This window comes from Moschus berezovskii, chromosome 6 (genome assembly GCF_049115385.1).
Source record: "Moschus berezovskii isolate FMDL1 chromosome 6, NW_MosBer_1.0, whole genome shotgun sequence".
Classification (NCBI taxonomy): domain Eukaryota; kingdom Metazoa; phylum Chordata; class Mammalia; order Artiodactyla; family Moschidae; genus Moschus; species Moschus berezovskii.
This window is the reverse complement of record NC_142465.1, coordinates 116,595,003-116,611,865: the sequence shown is the minus strand read 5'-3', so window position 1 is coordinate 116,611,865 and position 16,863 is coordinate 116,595,003. Positions and strand designations below refer to the sequence as shown.

At 43.7% G+C, this 16,863-nt stretch overlaps 1 protein-coding gene across 1 annotated transcript in view; it reads right to left on the bottom strand.

The window, feature by feature from the left end:
• MEI1 (meiotic double-stranded break formation protein 1) overlaps nt 1–16,863 on the bottom strand; it is a 63,532-nt gene that overhangs the window by 20,766 nt on the left and 25,903 nt on the right. Inside the window, exons 13-20 of the mRNA XM_055396274.2 lie at nt 15,051–15,142; nt 14,113–14,254; nt 11,939–12,050; nt 11,079–11,139; nt 9,978–10,075; nt 8,159–8,327; nt 5,145–5,292; nt 2,666–2,941 (exon numbers count right to left, since the gene is read on the bottom strand). Coding sequence (XP_055252249.2) covers nt 2,666–2,941; nt 5,145–5,292; nt 8,159–8,327; nt 9,978–10,075; nt 11,079–11,139; nt 11,939–12,050; nt 14,113–14,254; nt 15,051–15,142 — 1,098 coding nt within the window. The remainder of the gene's footprint in view (nt 1–2,665; nt 2,942–5,144; nt 5,293–8,158; nt 8,328–9,977; nt 10,076–11,078; nt 11,140–11,938; nt 12,051–14,112; nt 14,255–15,050; nt 15,143–16,863) is intronic.

Sequence of the window (16,863 nt, the reverse complement as noted above, 5' to 3'; positions counted from 1 at the left end):
AAAGGCTTTGGCATAGTCAATGAAGCAGAAATAGATGTTTTTCTGGAACTCTCTTGCTTTCTCCATGAAACAGCGGATGCTGGCAATTTGATCTCTGGTGCCTCTGCCTTTTCTAAAACCTGCTTGAACATTTGGAAGTTCACGGTTCACATATTGCTGAAGCCTGGCTTGGAGAATTTTGAGCATGACTTTACTAGCGTGTGAGATGAGTGCAATGGTGCAGTAGTTTGAGCATTCTTTGGCATTCCCTTTCTTTGGGATTGGAATGAAGACTGACCTTTTCCAGTCCTGTGGCCACTGCTGAGTTTTCCAATTTGCTGACATATTGAGTGCAGCACTTTCACAGCATCATCTTTCAGGATTTGAAATAGCTCAATTGGAATTCCATCACCTCCACTAGCTTTGTTCGTAGTGATGCTCTCTAAGGCCCACTTGACTTCAGGATGTCTGGCTCCAGGTGAGTGATCACACCATCGTGATTATCTTCGTCGTGAAGATCTTTTTTGTACAGTTCTTCTGTGTATTCCTGCCACCTCTTCTTAATATCTTCTGCTTCTGTTAGGTCCATACCATTTCTGTCCTTTATCGAGCCCATCTTTGCACGAAATGTTACCTTGATATCTCTAATTTTCTTGAAAAGATCTCTTGTTTTTCCTATTCTGTTGTTTTCCTCTATTTCTTTGCATTGATCGCTGAGGAAGGCTTTGTTATCTCTCCTAGCTATTCTTTGGAACTCTGCATTCAGATGCTTATATCTTTCCTTTTCTCCTTTGCTTTTCGCTTCTTTTCTTTTCACAGCTATTTGTAAGGCCTCCTCAGACAACCATTTTGCTTTTTTGCATTTCTTTTCCATGGGGATGGTCTTGGTCCCTGTCTCCTGTACAATGTCACGAACCTCCATCCAGTGTTCATCAGGCATTCTATCTATCAGATCTTGTCCCTTAAATCTATTTCTTACTTCCACTGTATAATCATAAGGGATTTGATTTAGGTCATATCTGAATGGTCTAGTGGTTTGCCCTATTTTCTTCAATTTAAGTCTGAATTTGGCAATAAGGAGTTCATGATCTGAGCCACAGTTAGCTCCTGGTCTTGTTTTTGCTAACTGTATAGAGCTTCTCCATCTTTGGCTGCAAAGAATATAATCAATCTGATTTCAGTGTTGACCATCTGGTGATGTCCATGTGTAGAGTCTTCTCTTGTGTTGTTGAAAGAGGGTGTTTGCTATGACCAGTGCGTTCTCTTGGCAAAACTCTATTAGCCTTTGCCCTGCTTCATTTCGTGCTCCAAGGCCAAATTTGCCTGTTACTCCAGGTGTTTCTTGACTTCCTACTTTTGCATTCCAGTCCCCTATAATGAAAAGGACATCTTTTTTGGGTGTTAGAGAAGACCTGAATTTTTTCTTTTTTGAGAGATTTAGATCTGTTCAGATCCCTAACTCAACAGGTCAGCAAAGGTTTCTAAATACTTACATGTGAGAAACTGACCCTGAATACTTTATCTGGCAAAGAAAATCCAGCATCTTAGCTCTGTCCATTGCTACTCTGTGTCCCATCTTGTCTTCTTTCCTTACGCACTAATGGTTTATTTTTAACCCATTCCTATTCCCTTTTCTTCCTCATCCAAGAAAGAATTTGAGCCAAAGCATGAATGTGGCCCCTATCAAATCAACACATGTGAGATTTCACAAAATGACAGATCTCAGGGACAGAGGGTGAAGATTTACGTCTCAGCGGGGGTGTGTATGTGTGGGTGTGAATATGGACAGAAGGAGGTAACTAAGGATGTGAGATATACAATACGCAGGTGTCACTCCAAAATCAGGGAATCATATTTATTGATGATAAGACTATCAAAAGAACACCCACTCACCTCTAAAGGGCTGTGTCATTCTAGGACTAAGGGACAGGGGGCAAGTAAGTGAAATGGCATTGAAGATAGGGGTTCTAAACCACATTGTCAGTTTGGGACCTGCCACTAGTCACATTAATTGGTCACTAAGTACAAATTGTCGACTGTGTACATAATTTACTTTTAAAAAATATATATTATAGCAGTTATCTCTATAATAATAAAGAAAAATAGATGGAGTTAAAGCCAGTGTGTGAGAAACTGCAAACAAGCAGCTTCCTTATCTAACTGATGAACCTACAGAAATTATAGGAATGTCTCACTTCACACAAAAAAATCACTGGAATATGCAATAAACTCATGATAAAAAAAAATTCTGGGTATGCCCCAGAGAGAGTGTTGCACATGTAACATTATCTTGAAAGTTATGACAGAAAAGACGCTGAGTCCAATTGCCAGTCAGGCATCTGCCACTACATGCCCCAGGGGTCCCCTGTGACATCAAACCTTTGCTAACAGAATACACTTAAGACAGGTAGGCGAGAGGGAATGGTGACAAAGGTCAGCACTTCAGAGGTGTATCCCCTGGGGATTAGAGGGGCACATATCTCTCAGTGAGCAGACAACCACTGAGAGATTTACCAGGCACCTGCCAGCTGAAAAGACCTCCTACTAGCATGGCAACAGTGGTAAGTCCAGAGGCGGGTAGGAGCAGCTGCAGGTGCCTCCTGACCTCAGGAATCCAGCTCCCAGAGAGAGAGGGCCCACCACCCTGTAGATGGCTGACTGTAGAAATGAGCAAATGGTCACCTACTAGTAAAATGAGTAGGATGCTGGGGCTGCTCCTAAGCATGTGAAACAGGGCTGTTACACTGGCGGGAAGGGTGGGCTGCCCAGCAGATGGGACACCATCCAGCTCCTCACAGCTGCTCTCTTCCCAGGAGAACCAAAGTTCCAGGACACGGTGCCCAAACCTCCTCATCAGCTCTGGATGCAGCAGGAACAACCTGAGCAGGAGCGGATGGTGGGTGTAGACTCGGTGCAGGTCTCGGGTGTCCTCTAGGAATTTTTTGATGGCGCCAACCACAGCCTGGAGGCAAAGAATAAAGAGGCTAAATACACCTTGCAGAGGGCCCAAGAGACTCCAATCCTCAACAAATAGAGACAGCCAAGATGTAACCGGGAAAAAATGTACTGGCTTCTCAGGGGTCCAGGATATTTTCACTGGCACCCTCCAGCAAAAAGAAAACCTCACCGTGCTTACCTTGTAACAGTGGCCCTCAAATCAGGGTGATTTCACTCCCCAAGGGACATTTAAAAATGTCTAGATTGTTGATTGTCTTGATTGGGGGACTGCTAGTGGTGTCTAGTGTGACAAGGCAGGAATCCCGCTAAATATCCTGCAATGCACAGAAGAGCCTCCCACAGAAAAGACTGTGCAAACTGTTACCAGTGCTTGGCTGAGAAACCCCACTCTCTAATGACACTTAGCACAGTGTGTCACCACTGTCAGCATGTATGTGTCTACCTACCACACTAGACTTCAGCTGCCCGAGGGCAAGGACTGCGGCAGATTAATCTGTGCCCTGGCACAGAGAAAGCAACGGGCAGGTGTGTTAAACCATTTATTAAACCTCTCTCTTCCCTGCTGCACATATAACAAATCTCAAATTCCTGAGCGTGTTACTCTCATGATTTTACGCTTCATAGTTTTGACTCTTCACTTGGGTCTTTCATCCATTTTCAGTTCATTTCTGTGTATGATATGAGTTAAGGGTCCAGCTCCATTCTGTTGCATGTAGATATGCAGCTGATTCCAATACCATTATTAAAAAGGCAGTTCTTTCCTGTGCTGAATTGTCTTGTCGTCCTTATAAAAATATATGGGTTTATTTTCAGGGTTTTTGTTTGATTTTTGACCTGAGGGACCTTAATTCTCCCACCAGGGATGAAATCCAGGTCCCGGCAGTGAAAGTGCTGAGTTCTAACCACTGAACAGACAGGGACTTCCCTATGGGTTTATTTTTGGACTCTCAACTCTTTTCGGTTGATCTGGATATCTCTCCTAGACATATTTAGAACCACACTGTCTTGATTACTCTATCTTTGTAGTAAGTTTGAAATGAAGAAGTGTGAGTCCTCCAAACCTGATCTTTTTCAAAATTATTTTGGCTATTTTGGGTCCCTTGCATTTCCAAATAAATTTTAGGATCAGCTTGTCCATTTCGAGACAAGAAAAAAAAAAAGGAAGGCAACTAGAATTTTGATCAAGATTATGTTGAATCTATAGAACAATTTGGGGAGTATTGCCATTTAAACACTATTAAGTCTTTTTTCCTAGTTTTAGTGAGACATAATTAACATATAACATTGCATAAATTTAAGGTTTCCCTGATAGTTCAGGTATGGGCTTCCCTTGTGGCTCAGCTGGTAAAGAATCCGCCTGCAATGAGCAAGACCTGGGTTCAATCCCTGAGTTAGAAAGACCCCCTGGAGAAGGGACCAGCTACCCACTCCAGAATTCCAGCCTGGAGAATTCCATGGACTGTATAGTCCAGTCACAAAGAGTTGGACACGACTGAGGGACTTTCAAGTTTAAGGGATACAACATAATCATCTGATAAATGTATATATTGTGAAATGACTGCTCCAGCCCTAAGAGTTTATAAAGAAGCTGGAGGGAGAAAACCTGTAACATATAACCTCATCAAAGTAAACCAAGACCAACCTGGTTAACAATGATGTAGGTCCCAGCAATACATTTTGCTTCATAAACTATCTGTAGACATCTCACACCTTTTTCCTCCTGCACAAACCAGAGGTGGTACTAAGAAAACAGCCTTTAACCTAACTGACCTTTATGCTGCTGCTGCTAAGTCACTTCAGTCGTGTCCAACTCTGTGCGACCCCATAGACGGAAGCGTTAATTAGGACTTAATTAACTTAGGTCCACAGTGTGCAGGATCCTTCTTCTCTGACTAGGGATCAAACCCATGCCTCCTGCAGTGGAAGCATGGAGTCTTGACCACTGGATTTTGGGGGAAGTCCTTAAGTCTTGATTTTCTTATCAATAAAATAAAAATAGTAATCTCTGTCTCCCAGAACTGTTGAGAGAACTGGCTAAGTTACATGAGCTCTGTATGTGTCAGCACTGTGTCTCCCTCTAGTCCCCCAACACACACTGTCTCTCTGCCACCCAGCGTCTCTATACATACATCAAAATAGTCCTCCAAGGAACCATGATGAAGAGGAGCAGGAGAAGGAGGAAAAGCCCCAGGTGTTTTGGTCCATACCTCATCTAAGGCACCATCTTTGTCCTGGCAGATTGCAAGTAGATAGATAGAAGCTCTGAAGACCATGAGTGGAGGGCGTTCACCCTGGTCCTGCAGAGATAGGAGGAAGCTTTGCACAGCCACGAATAACTTCGTCTTTGAGACAAACCTGTCAACCAAGGACAGTCTGAGTGAAAAAGGCAGAGATGGCTGTCCTGCCTTGCCACACCCTCCCTCTGCCCTCTGTCCCAGCACATCCACAGCCTAATGACATCTTGCACAGAGAAGGTGCTGTACATACTTAACAAAGTGCTATCACACATGCACAGCACGTGGTTCTCTGCTTTGTGCAAGGATCTGTTAAGAGGACACAGACTCCTGACTCACACCTAGAAGGTAAAGCATCAGGCAGCTGGACCAGCAGTGTTAAAAAGAAGGATGCTACTTTGGGGGTTCAGTTTGAACCCTGCTTTGACAGTCAGTTCACCCTTCTCTTCTCATATTTATCACTAAACATTTGTGTGTTCAATGGGCTCCTTTCTGGGGAAGGGAGGCTTCTACACTTGTACATGCAAGGAAGATGGGGATGAGGAGAAGCCCAACTTCACTACATGCCCTTTTATGCTTTTTAAATTTTCTACCATGGGTATGTCTCACCTATCAGATTAAGACTCTGATAAACATTTTAAAATAGGTAATACCAAATGCAATGTAGTATCCTGGATTGTATCCTAGAACAGAAAAGGGACAGTACAGGAAAACTGGTGAAATCTGAATAAAGTTTAGTTAATACTACTGTACCATCATACATATAGTCAAATGATTTTCAACAAGGGTGCCAACACCATTCAGTGGGGAAAGGATAGTCTTTTCAACAAATGGCACTGGGAAAACTGGATTTCCACATGTAAAAGAATGAAGTTAGAATCTTACCTAACATGATAGAAAAAAATTGACCCCAACTAGAAACACACTTAATGAAAGACTTAAACCTATAAAAAAAATTTTAGAATAAAACATAAGGCAAAAGTTTCATGACACTGAATTTGGCAATGAATTATTGATAATGACACTAAAAATACAGGCAATAAAAGAAAAAAATAAACTGGACTTTATGAAAGTTTTAAAAGTTTGTGCATCCAAAACCACTATCAAAAGAGTAAAAAGGCAACCCACAGAATGGTAGAAATTATTTGCAAATCTAATAAAGAACTAATATCCAGAATATATAGATAACTCCTGAGACTCAATAACAAAAACACTCAATCTGAATCAAAACTAGACAAAAGATTTGAATAGACATTTCTCCAAAGAAGATATACAAATGGCCAACAAGCACATGAAAAGATGCTCAACATCAAATGACAACAGAAAAAATAGACAAATTTAATCCCCCCCAAATTTCTTTAATTATATTTAATCAAAATTTAAATTAAAAGACACATACTCCTTGGAAGAAAAGCTATGACAAACCTAGACAGTGTATTACAAAGCAGAGACATTACTTTGCCCACAAAGGTCTGTATAATCAAAGCTATGGTTTTTCTAGTGGTCATATACGGATGTGAGAGTTGAACCATAAAGAAGTCTGAGTGCCAAAGAATTGATGCTTTTGAACTGTGGTGTTGGAGAAGATTCTTGAGAGTGCCCTGGACTGCAAGAAGATCAAACCAGTCAATCCTAAAGGAAATCAACCTTGATCACTGGAACGACTGATGCTGAAGTTGAAGCTCCAGTACTTTGGCTGCCTGATGTGAAGAACTGACTCACTGGAAAAGACCCTGATGCTGGGAAAGATTGAAGACAGGAGAAGGGGATGACAGGGGATAAGATGGTTGGATGGCATCACCAACTTGATGGACATGAGTTTGAGCAAGCTCCAGGATTTGGTGATGGACAGGGAAGCCTGGCGTGGTGCAGTCCATGAGGTCACAAAGAGTCGGACATGACTGAGCGACCGAACTGAACTGAATCCAAAAACCACTTCATAACCACTAGGATGGCTATAATAAAAAAGATGGACAAGTCTTGACAAGGATATGGAGAAACTGGAATCCTTGCTCAAACATTGCTGCAGCTCCTCTGGAAAACAGTTTGGAAGTTCCTCAAAATGTCACCAATAGTATTACCATATGACTCCTCAATTCTAAACCTGGTGTATATAGAAAAGGAATAGAAAACAAGTACTCAAACAAACACGTGCACATACATATTCACAGCATTACTATTCACAATAGCCAGAAGGTGGAAACAGCCCAAATGCCCATCAATGAATGAAGGAATAAACAAACTGTGGTGTATACACACAATGGTATATTATTAAGCCATGAAAAAGAATGAAGTACCAATGCCTGCTGTAAACATTATGCTTACTGGATGAATCTTGAAAACATTATGGTCAGTGGAAGGGGCAGGTGCAAAAGATCACATACGTATGAACACATCTACCAGAAATGTTCAGAATAGATAAATCCACAGAGACAGAATGCAGAATGCTAGTTGCCAGAAGCTGAGCAGAAGGAAAGGGGAGTGACTGCTTAAAGGATAGGACGCTTTACTTTGGAGTGACGGAAATGTTTTGGAACTAGACAGAGATGGTGCTTGCACAACACTGTGAACATACTCAATGCCACTGAGTTGTCCTCTTTAAAATGGCTAACTTAGCTATGTAAACTTTACCTCAATAATTGTTTAAAAGCTTAATGAAAAATAGTATTTTGATTTTAAATTTTAATAAATTGTATAGTAATTCTTAAAACCAAAGTAAACTACTGACTTTTTTTTTTGGTGCATAAACACCCTCAGGGATATCAAGGAATGCGCATCAGCATTCGAGGCTCTGTCACTTCTGAGACTACCCATCTCTCCAAAGTGTGAGCCCCTCAGGAATACATGCCATTTCTCACGTATCTCCATGTCCCCAGTGCTCAGCACCAGGCCTGGAGAGGATGCCTCTGTAAATAGTTATTGAACTGAACCTGGCTACAGATGTAGGTTCCAGAACCAACTGTCAGTCGCCAGCTCTGAGCACTGACCTGTCCTCATGAATGTAGGCCAGGTAGAAGAGGAGTAGGATGCAGTACTGTCTCTGGCGAGCAGTTTCCTCCACGTACTGGCGATCCGACAGGAGAGCAAGGCTTTCGGGGCCCCTGCTGCTTATCTGGGGCAGCCCGTGCTGCAGGAGCTCAGACACTGCAGAGAGCTCTGGGGAGGGAACAGGCCGGAGAAAATCACACAAAGGACAGAGGAGAGCAGGTAATGGTCACACGCGTGTCTGTACATACAGAGTACTGCACAGGACAGCAAGGACACACACAGGATAAAAGGCAATCACTCTCTTCTCCCCCTCTTAGTCTCTCAGGAGAGACTGAAGGTAACATGGGGAAGGACTTGGATACATTCGTCCACTTGACAATGTCCACTGAGTGGCTATTCTAGGCCAGGCTATGACACACAGGCCCTACCTCCTGTAGCTGGCAGCTGGTGGGAAAAAAATAGATAATGAGACAGATAATTGCAGGACATGTGATCAGTGCCATGTTCAAGTGTGGAAGAGACAGTGACTCATGCCACCTGCGATGGGGAAGGCAAGCTCAAAGAGGAGGGAACCATGAAGGGGAACAGAAATCAGGCAGAGAAAGGAGAGAAGAGGCTTGCCAAGCCAGGAAGCAAGGTGTTCAGCAGCCTGGAGGCATAAGAGGACATCGTGTTTAGGGGGTGGCAAGGAGTTCAATGTGACTGGACCATCAGTGAAAAGATGTGGAGTGTCAAGGGTTTAGGAACTGGGTGATGTAATTTGTAGGTAGGCTGTGAAAGATCTTGAATGAGGAGTACAGAATGTGGAATGTGAGAGCAGATTCCTACATTTCTTATGAAACCTCTGTTTCTTACAAGAAAGAACATTTGAATACCAAAAGAATATGAAAGAAAAGGACCTCAGAGCTTAAGTTTTGAATAAACTCAACTTCATGGAAAATTCACTACATTACCCTTACTTTCCAAATTTCACCACAGACACCAGAGAAAACTCTATCACTGTCAAACAATGCCTGGTAGACTGCTGATTGGAGATGACTGCTGAAGGTTAGGGGAATTGAGACGTTGACTTGGTTTTCGGATAGACCCTCCAGCAGTCGGTGAAGACTGGTTGGAGGATGAGAGACTGAAAGCAGGAGGCCAAGTTAGAGGTCACATGAAAGGGTCCATCCTGCCAATGCAATGGGCCTACAGCCAAGTGGAGAGTGAGACGGAATGTGCCACTAAGGTGTGGCAGCAATCAGGTCAGGTTTCCTAATTCTAAGTTTATTGCTTTTTCCATCAAAGCACACTGTGATCATTATGATCACAACAAAATTAATATCCTTGAACCTCGCACACCCACCTGCTCCTCTCCTGAAATGTAAAAGAAAGATGCAGTCTGCATGTCAGCAAAGCTGGCTGCTCTTTCTGGTGCTCTGAGATAAGACAAGCTATCTGGGTCTCAGGGTCTGAGGAGGCAAAAGTGGGGCTCCTCCTATTCAGACAAGAGACAAAACTGGCCAGAAACAGGGGACTGGTGCCGGTAAGCACAAGAGGCTGCTGTGACGTGGCTGCCACCAGGGCAGAAGTTATCATGCTAGTTCCTGTGCAGGCCAGACCACACCTGGATAGGCAGAGAGCTGATCTATTATCTCACCTCCCTCCCTAGGAAACAGCTTATAGTTCCATCGTTCCATGATTCCATGGTTCTTCTGGGTAGCTTCAGGCAAAGATTCCTTATTACTGTACTGATTTATGACTCAGCCAATCAGCAAGACATCCAGACACTAAGACACCACCATGGACCTCGTGAGTGGCCAAACTACAGCATCTTACCTTCTTGGGAAGGTGGTCCTGTCTTCTCTGGAGCTGAGAGGAGGTTGATGCACATGTAGTACAGGAAACTGGAACACACCTGGTTCAGGGCTGAGTGACTTAGTGGGAGGAGAGGAAGACAGAACAAGAAAGAGGACATTGCTACTCTGGCTGGGACAGCATTATCTCTGCCAGGTACTGAGGCACCACTGCTTTGTACCAGAGCCCAAGGAAATTCTAACCATGGCCCTGGTAGAGAAGGTTGAAGGTCTGGAGGTGGCTGTGAAAAGTAAATATGGAACCTGCTGCCCACAGGTGTAACTTAATCACTTGGCCCATATAGGTATTCATGAAAAATTTCCTGAAAAAAATAAGTCAAGGTAAGGTACTAAGCTCCAAATTAATAAAACATATAAACAAAATATGCTCCTGGGTCAGGAAGGGGCTAGCAAATACTATAAAAAGAGGAATCTGTTGAACCCAAATTGGGTGATTCAGGAGAATTATAAACATCCAAAACTGTGACTCTGACCCAGGTGGATCCCTGTATTTTCTCCTGAACGTCAGTTGTTCTACCCAGAGATATGGAAGGAGGGCTAGGTACTACACTGAGGTTACCTTGAGGACTGTAGGCAGTTAACAAGTGGAATCTGCCAAGCAAATGCAGAAACAGGTAGCAAGCCAGAAATGGGAAGGCTGCTCCAGAAACCTAACGAGAGAGATTGAAGCAGCAACCTCTCTACTCTGTATAAGACAGCCTCTCCTCTGGAATTGCTGGGCTGGCAGCAGCCAGGACATGACCCTCTTGATGGACACGGCATCAGTTACCCTGTGAAGGCCTCAGCTTCCTGGTCTGTAAAATGAGGGTTAGACAAATGATCTCTAAGAGCCCTCCCAGTTTTGATTCTAAAAGGTGCCCTTCCGAGTATTACAATGGAATGAGAGTCTTACCAGAACCAGATAAATAAAAGCTAGAGAAGCCCATCCAGCCCGTACCAGCAGGTGCTGAGCAATTCTGACACTGTGTCAATCCCTCCACGGTCCTATGACTAAACCACACTGGTCAGAAATTTCCACTTGTCCAGTCAAGAAGGACACTTGACCCTTTAGGACAACACATACCTCAGGCCACTGCAGAACCTAGCCTTCAGTTCCAGGGCCAGTTGTATGAAGGATGAGGCAGCTTGCGAGAATTGGGAAGAAAGCAGAGAGTGATTTAAGTCAGGATTATTACAGGGATTGCCAAGTCTGAGTGGTACTAGTTTTGGAGTCACACAGACCTCGGTTCAAATATGCTCCATTGCTAACTAGTAATGTGACCCTGAGACACTTACCTTCTCTGAGATTCAGTTTCAATATCTATACCTCAAAGCCTGCTGTTAAACTAAGTAAGATACATGTATATAGAAGATCTAACAAACATTTAGCTCAGAGCAAGTGCTGAGTAAAAGTTCACCTTCTTTTCTGATGAACATTCTGCATTAGCTGGTGACCCTGGCCCAGTCCCCTGCACTGCCTGACTCTCCCAGTCTCCCCACTCCCACTCCACCCTGCTCTGAAGATCTCTATCAAAAGTGACCACTGTCCTGCCCATTCCAGGCCCCTGTAAGAGCAGGATTCTAGACAATAGCTCCCACTGCCCCAGTTCGTGTTGGGGATAATCCGTACTCTAGCCTAGGGTTTCTGGTAGGGAACAAACCCCTCAGAGTTTCACAGCAACTTTCTGAGACAGTGGTTTAACCCATGGCTCTGAACTGGAACCTTCTTGACTCAGAGAAGTATCCATTAATTTGAGAACTGCCTTTAAAGACTTTTGACTGCTGGATGATATATCCTTCCACTCAACACTAGGCAGAGTATAGACGCTGATTCTGAACGAATGAGTAACCCTCCACCCACAGGTTGTACTCTCTCTAAGTACCCTGAACAACTGCCTAAGGCACCAGCCTCCCTTCCAACTTCCACACTTGCTTGCGGCCTACCAAGCTTCTTGGAGAATTTCTCCTTCATGTGAGGGGCGATGACAAAAAGGCTGTGCAGAACTGAGAGGAAAACCTCCATCACGGCTGGGTGAGTGGCCTGCTCCGAGTACCTCTGCAAAGAACCAAGACGGAGCGCACAGTCCACTAGGACTGAACCTCTGAAGAAGAAACAGCATCAGCAAAAACTGCATCATCTAGAAGTAATAGACTAAATTCTTTCATCTGATGGACACAAAAAAAGCTCAGAGACCTGAAGTCACAAGCCTACATCCAAGGCTTATACCTGCCACTTAATAAACTGTGCAAGATTCGTTACTGCTCTGGGCATCTACCAAAGAGTAAACCAGGAATAACTACAAGTCCTACTTCCCAGAAACAAATGACATCTCACGTGTAAAAAGCACTTTCTAAACTATACATTATAGTGATATGAATGACACTCATGTTTCTAACATATAATAATATGGTTCACAAACTTCCTTCATGTTTATTTTTCATGTGATCTTTGAACAGAATCACGAGGCAGCCTGATGTGATAGAGTAGAGAAACTTGGGTTCTATTTCAAGCTTTGCACAAGGTCACTATGTGCCCTGGGTCAGTCACCCCCTCCCCTTTCACTGTTTCGGTTCCTCATGTATAAATAGCCAGGGCCTCAGGGATGTGGTTCTTACAGATACTTTTCATTTGGTTTTCAAACCAAGTTTTTTTTCAACTAGAAAAGTAATACAAGTTCATTAAAGAAAATGTATAAAATACTGAAAAGTACAAAGCAAGAATAACATAATAATTCTATGATCTAATTCTAGATCTAGCTCTAACACTTCATAAATCTAGGAGGAAGGCAGAGCAGGGGAAGAAACCAAAGTGAATGGCCCAACTATCACTGTTAGTGTGTGCCAATCAGGGCTGTAACCCATGGCCCCCAAGAGTTACCCTCCTAAAGACCCTGGCATCCTGAGTCAAAGGCTTCTTCAAGGAAAAGAGACTCTCTCCTGTCATGGCTAGAGGATGCTCCCCTGCTGCCACCTACTGTTTCCAGTGGGTGTTTTGGAGGTTTCCTTTCCTAACTAATGGACTGTTCATAGGATGTCCAAAACTCAAACAGGACAAGACTCACCCAAGGTCATCTGGGCAGTCAACACTATGGACCCTGCTCTTCCTACCATCTTTGTCTCAAGTCAGCTCAAAACCAGGTCTCTTGAGAGTAGCCATTTCTCATGTTACAGAACTCACACATGTGCTACTTGCTGAAGCCTAAATCACATTGACTGTTGCTTAGTCACTCAGTCATGTCCAACTCTTTTGTGACCCCTGGACCACAGCCCACCAAGCTCCTCTGTCCATGGGATTTTTAGGCAAGAACATCAGAGTGGGTTGCCATTTTTACTAGGCAGACAAAACACATGGGTTCAAACCTCAGCACTGCCATATACTTGCTTTACAGCCATAGAAAAATCATCTTTAAATTGGGGGAAATTATAGGACCTATTTCACAGGGTCAATGGGAGGGTTAAATTAAGTTCTGAATATAAGGCATTTATCACCTCATTAACATGTGCCAAAGAATTTATGCTTTTGATCTGTGGTGCTGGAGAAAACTCTTGAGAGTCCCTTGGACTGCAAGGAGATCCAACCAGTCAATCCTAAAGGAAATCAGTCCTGAATATTCATTGGAAGGACAGATGCTGAAGCTCCAATACTTTGGTTACCTGATGCAAAGAACTGACTCACTGGAAAAGACCCTGATGCTGGGAAAGATTGAAGGCAGGAGGAGAAGGGAACGACAGTATGAGATGGTTGGATGGCATCACTGACTCGATGGACATGAGTTTGAGCAAGCTCCGGGAGTTGGTGATGGACAGGGAGGCCTGGCATGCTGTAGTTCATGGGGTGACAGAGTCAGACACGACTGAGTGACTGAACTGAACTGAAACATTACCTATTTATTATTTTATTACTACTGCTTTCTACTTTTTAAGAGGCATCTATTAATCTATTGTTTACAACAAAACACTGTACTGTGATTTTAAAACCAAAAGAAAAGTAGCTGCAAGAACAATACTGCTAAGACCCTCAGAAGGTCTAGTTGAGTATCGAGTTACTGTCCTATGCCTCTCAGTCTGGCTTGCTCTCACGTCTTTCTCCTCCCCAAGATCCTTGCTGCCCAACCCACCATCACCATGGGGATACAGAGGGAGTCACAGGCACTGAGGAGAAATTCTGAGAAGGCTTCCAAGGTGTCTTCTTTCTCAGCACTGGGAGCTGTGAATGGATTCTCCTGGGCTGAAGGTTCCTTCTGGAATTCCATAGCCAACCTGAGAAATATGAATATATTTACTACTGCCTATTCAAAAAGGTCAGATTTATCCTCTTAGAGGGATTTCTGAGTTCAGGGCTCAAGGCAAGCATCCCCACCAGCAGACCTGGAGAAAACTCCAGGGGCCTCAGTGAGGAAGAACCTGGTCTTGGGCCCCCTCTCCAGCTTCAAGCTCCCTGCCCTCTCTCCCATAACACGTGACACTCCACCTGACTATATGTGTTAATATTTCCCTCGACATACCATGCTGTCTGCTGCTTCACATCTCTCTGCCTTTACGTGTGCTGCCCTCTCTGTTTGGAACGCCTCCCCCAGGTTTGTGACAATGTAATGGATTCCACACATATACACAAAACTGTCTCAGTTCCCAAGAGACTGTGAACTCCTTCTGGGCAAGAGCTGATCTGAGTTATTTTTCTACTTTCACTATCTAGCATCAGGGCTGGCACACAGTAGGTACAACAAATGTTTGTTGATGAGAAATGAATTAATCCAACAAGCAGTCAGTGAACACATATAGAGCGCTGGGTTACTTGGGACAAAGCGCAAAGCTGAATGAGATACAATTTCATGGCACAGTAACAAAAACTTCACCAGAAGGGAACCTTTAGAGACCTCCTTCACAGACTCACTCCAAACTCACACACATCCCCATTCTCCACCCCAGCCAAAGTCCTCTCACTATGCAGCAAAGCATCAGAAATCAAGTGTTGCTTCTAGAACTTCACCCTTTGTCCATTCCTTTCTGCACCCACCCTCCATATTATTACATCAGATCGCAAAGAGCTCCTCACCTGCAGGCATTTCTAAATCCCTCCAGAGCACTCAAGAGGAACTTCCCTCTTCGAAGAATGGCCCTCTCTGAATTTCGGTTGGAGGCATGGCCCTGAGGGAGAGAAGGAAAGAGGGGAACCTACTGGTCAAGTACCTACTCTGTGTTCCAGTCTTTGCTTAGAGGACTATAGACCTTTTCCTCCACACTGGAGTCTGGCATTCCCACACACCTAACACTTCCTAGGGGATCTTAGGAATATCCTCAAAAATTCAGATATCTAGTAGCTCCTTTAAAAAATGGTACAAAGGGGAACCTTAACCCCTTGTTTCCCTGTGAAGCACAGGACTGGTTCTTGTTCTTGTTCACAGAAAGTTGTCACAGGCTAGTGGACATTAGCCTAATGGCTGTTTAACGCCCATACTAGTTGCTCCAAAATACACAAATTCCCCCACCTTATCATGTGCAAACAGCTTAGTCTCCCAAGTTAATCTAGAAGACATAAAGCACTCGTATTATTAGTATTTCCTCTGATATTTTAAGACTCAGTTAAGTTGCTCAGTCGTGTCCGACTCTTTGCAACCCCATGAATCACAGCACGCCAGGACTCCCTGTCCATCACCAACTCCCACATTTCACTCAAACCCATGTCCATCGAGTTGGTGATGCCATCCAGCCATCTCATTCTTTGTCGTCCCCTTCTCCTCCTGTCCCCAATCCCTCCCAGCATCAGAGTCTTTTCCAGTGAGCCAACTCTTCACATGAGGTGGCCAAAGTATTAGAGTTTCAGCTTTAGCATTAGTCCTTCCAAGGAACACCCAGGACTCTCAAATTTTTGAAATCTAACAAATTTTTCCAAAGTCTGAAAGCTAATAAAATATTTTTGGACTTATTATAAAAATAGAGAGTAATGTACCACAGTGGGTATTACAGAACACAAATAATCTAATCGCTTCAGTTCCGTTCAGTCGCTCAGTCTTGTCCAACTCTTTGAGACCCCATGAATCACAGCACGCCAGGCCTCCCTGTCCATCACCAACTCGCGGAGTTCACTCAAACCCATGTCCATCGAGTTGGTGATGCCATCCAGCCAACTCATTCTCTGTCGTCCCCTTCTCCTCCTGCCCCCAATCCCTCCCAGCATCAGAGTCTTTTCCAGTGAGTCAACTCTTCACATGAGGTGGCCAAAGTATTGGAGTTTCAGCTTTAGCATCAGTCCTTCCAAGGAACACCCAGGACTCATGTCCTTTAGGAAGGACTGGTTGGATCTCCTTGCAGTACAAGGGACTCTCAAGAGTCTTCTCCAACACCACAGTTCAAAAGTATCAATTCTTCGGCGCTCAGCTTTCTTTATAGTCCAAATCTCACATCCATATGTGACTACTGGAAAAACCATAGCCTTGGCTAGATGGACCTTTGTTGGCAAAGTAATGTCTCTGCTTTTTAATATGCTATCTAGCTTGGTCATAACTTTCCTTCCAAGGAGTAAGGTCTTTTAATTTCATGGCTGCGATCAGCATCCACAGTGATTTTGGAGCCCCCCAAAATAAAATCTGACACTGTTTCACTATTTCTCCATCTATTTCCCATGAAGTGATGGGACCAGATGCCATGATCTTAGTTTTCTGAATGTTGAGCTTTAAGCCAACTTTTTCACTCTCTTCTTTCACTTTCATCAAGAGGTTTTTTAGTTCCTCTTCACTTTCTGCCATAAGGGTGGTGTCATCTGCCTATATGAGGTTATTGATATTTTCCTGGCATTCTTGATTCCAGCTTGTGCTTCTTCCAGCCCAGCGTTTCTCATGATGTACTCTGCATAAAAGTTAAATAAGCAG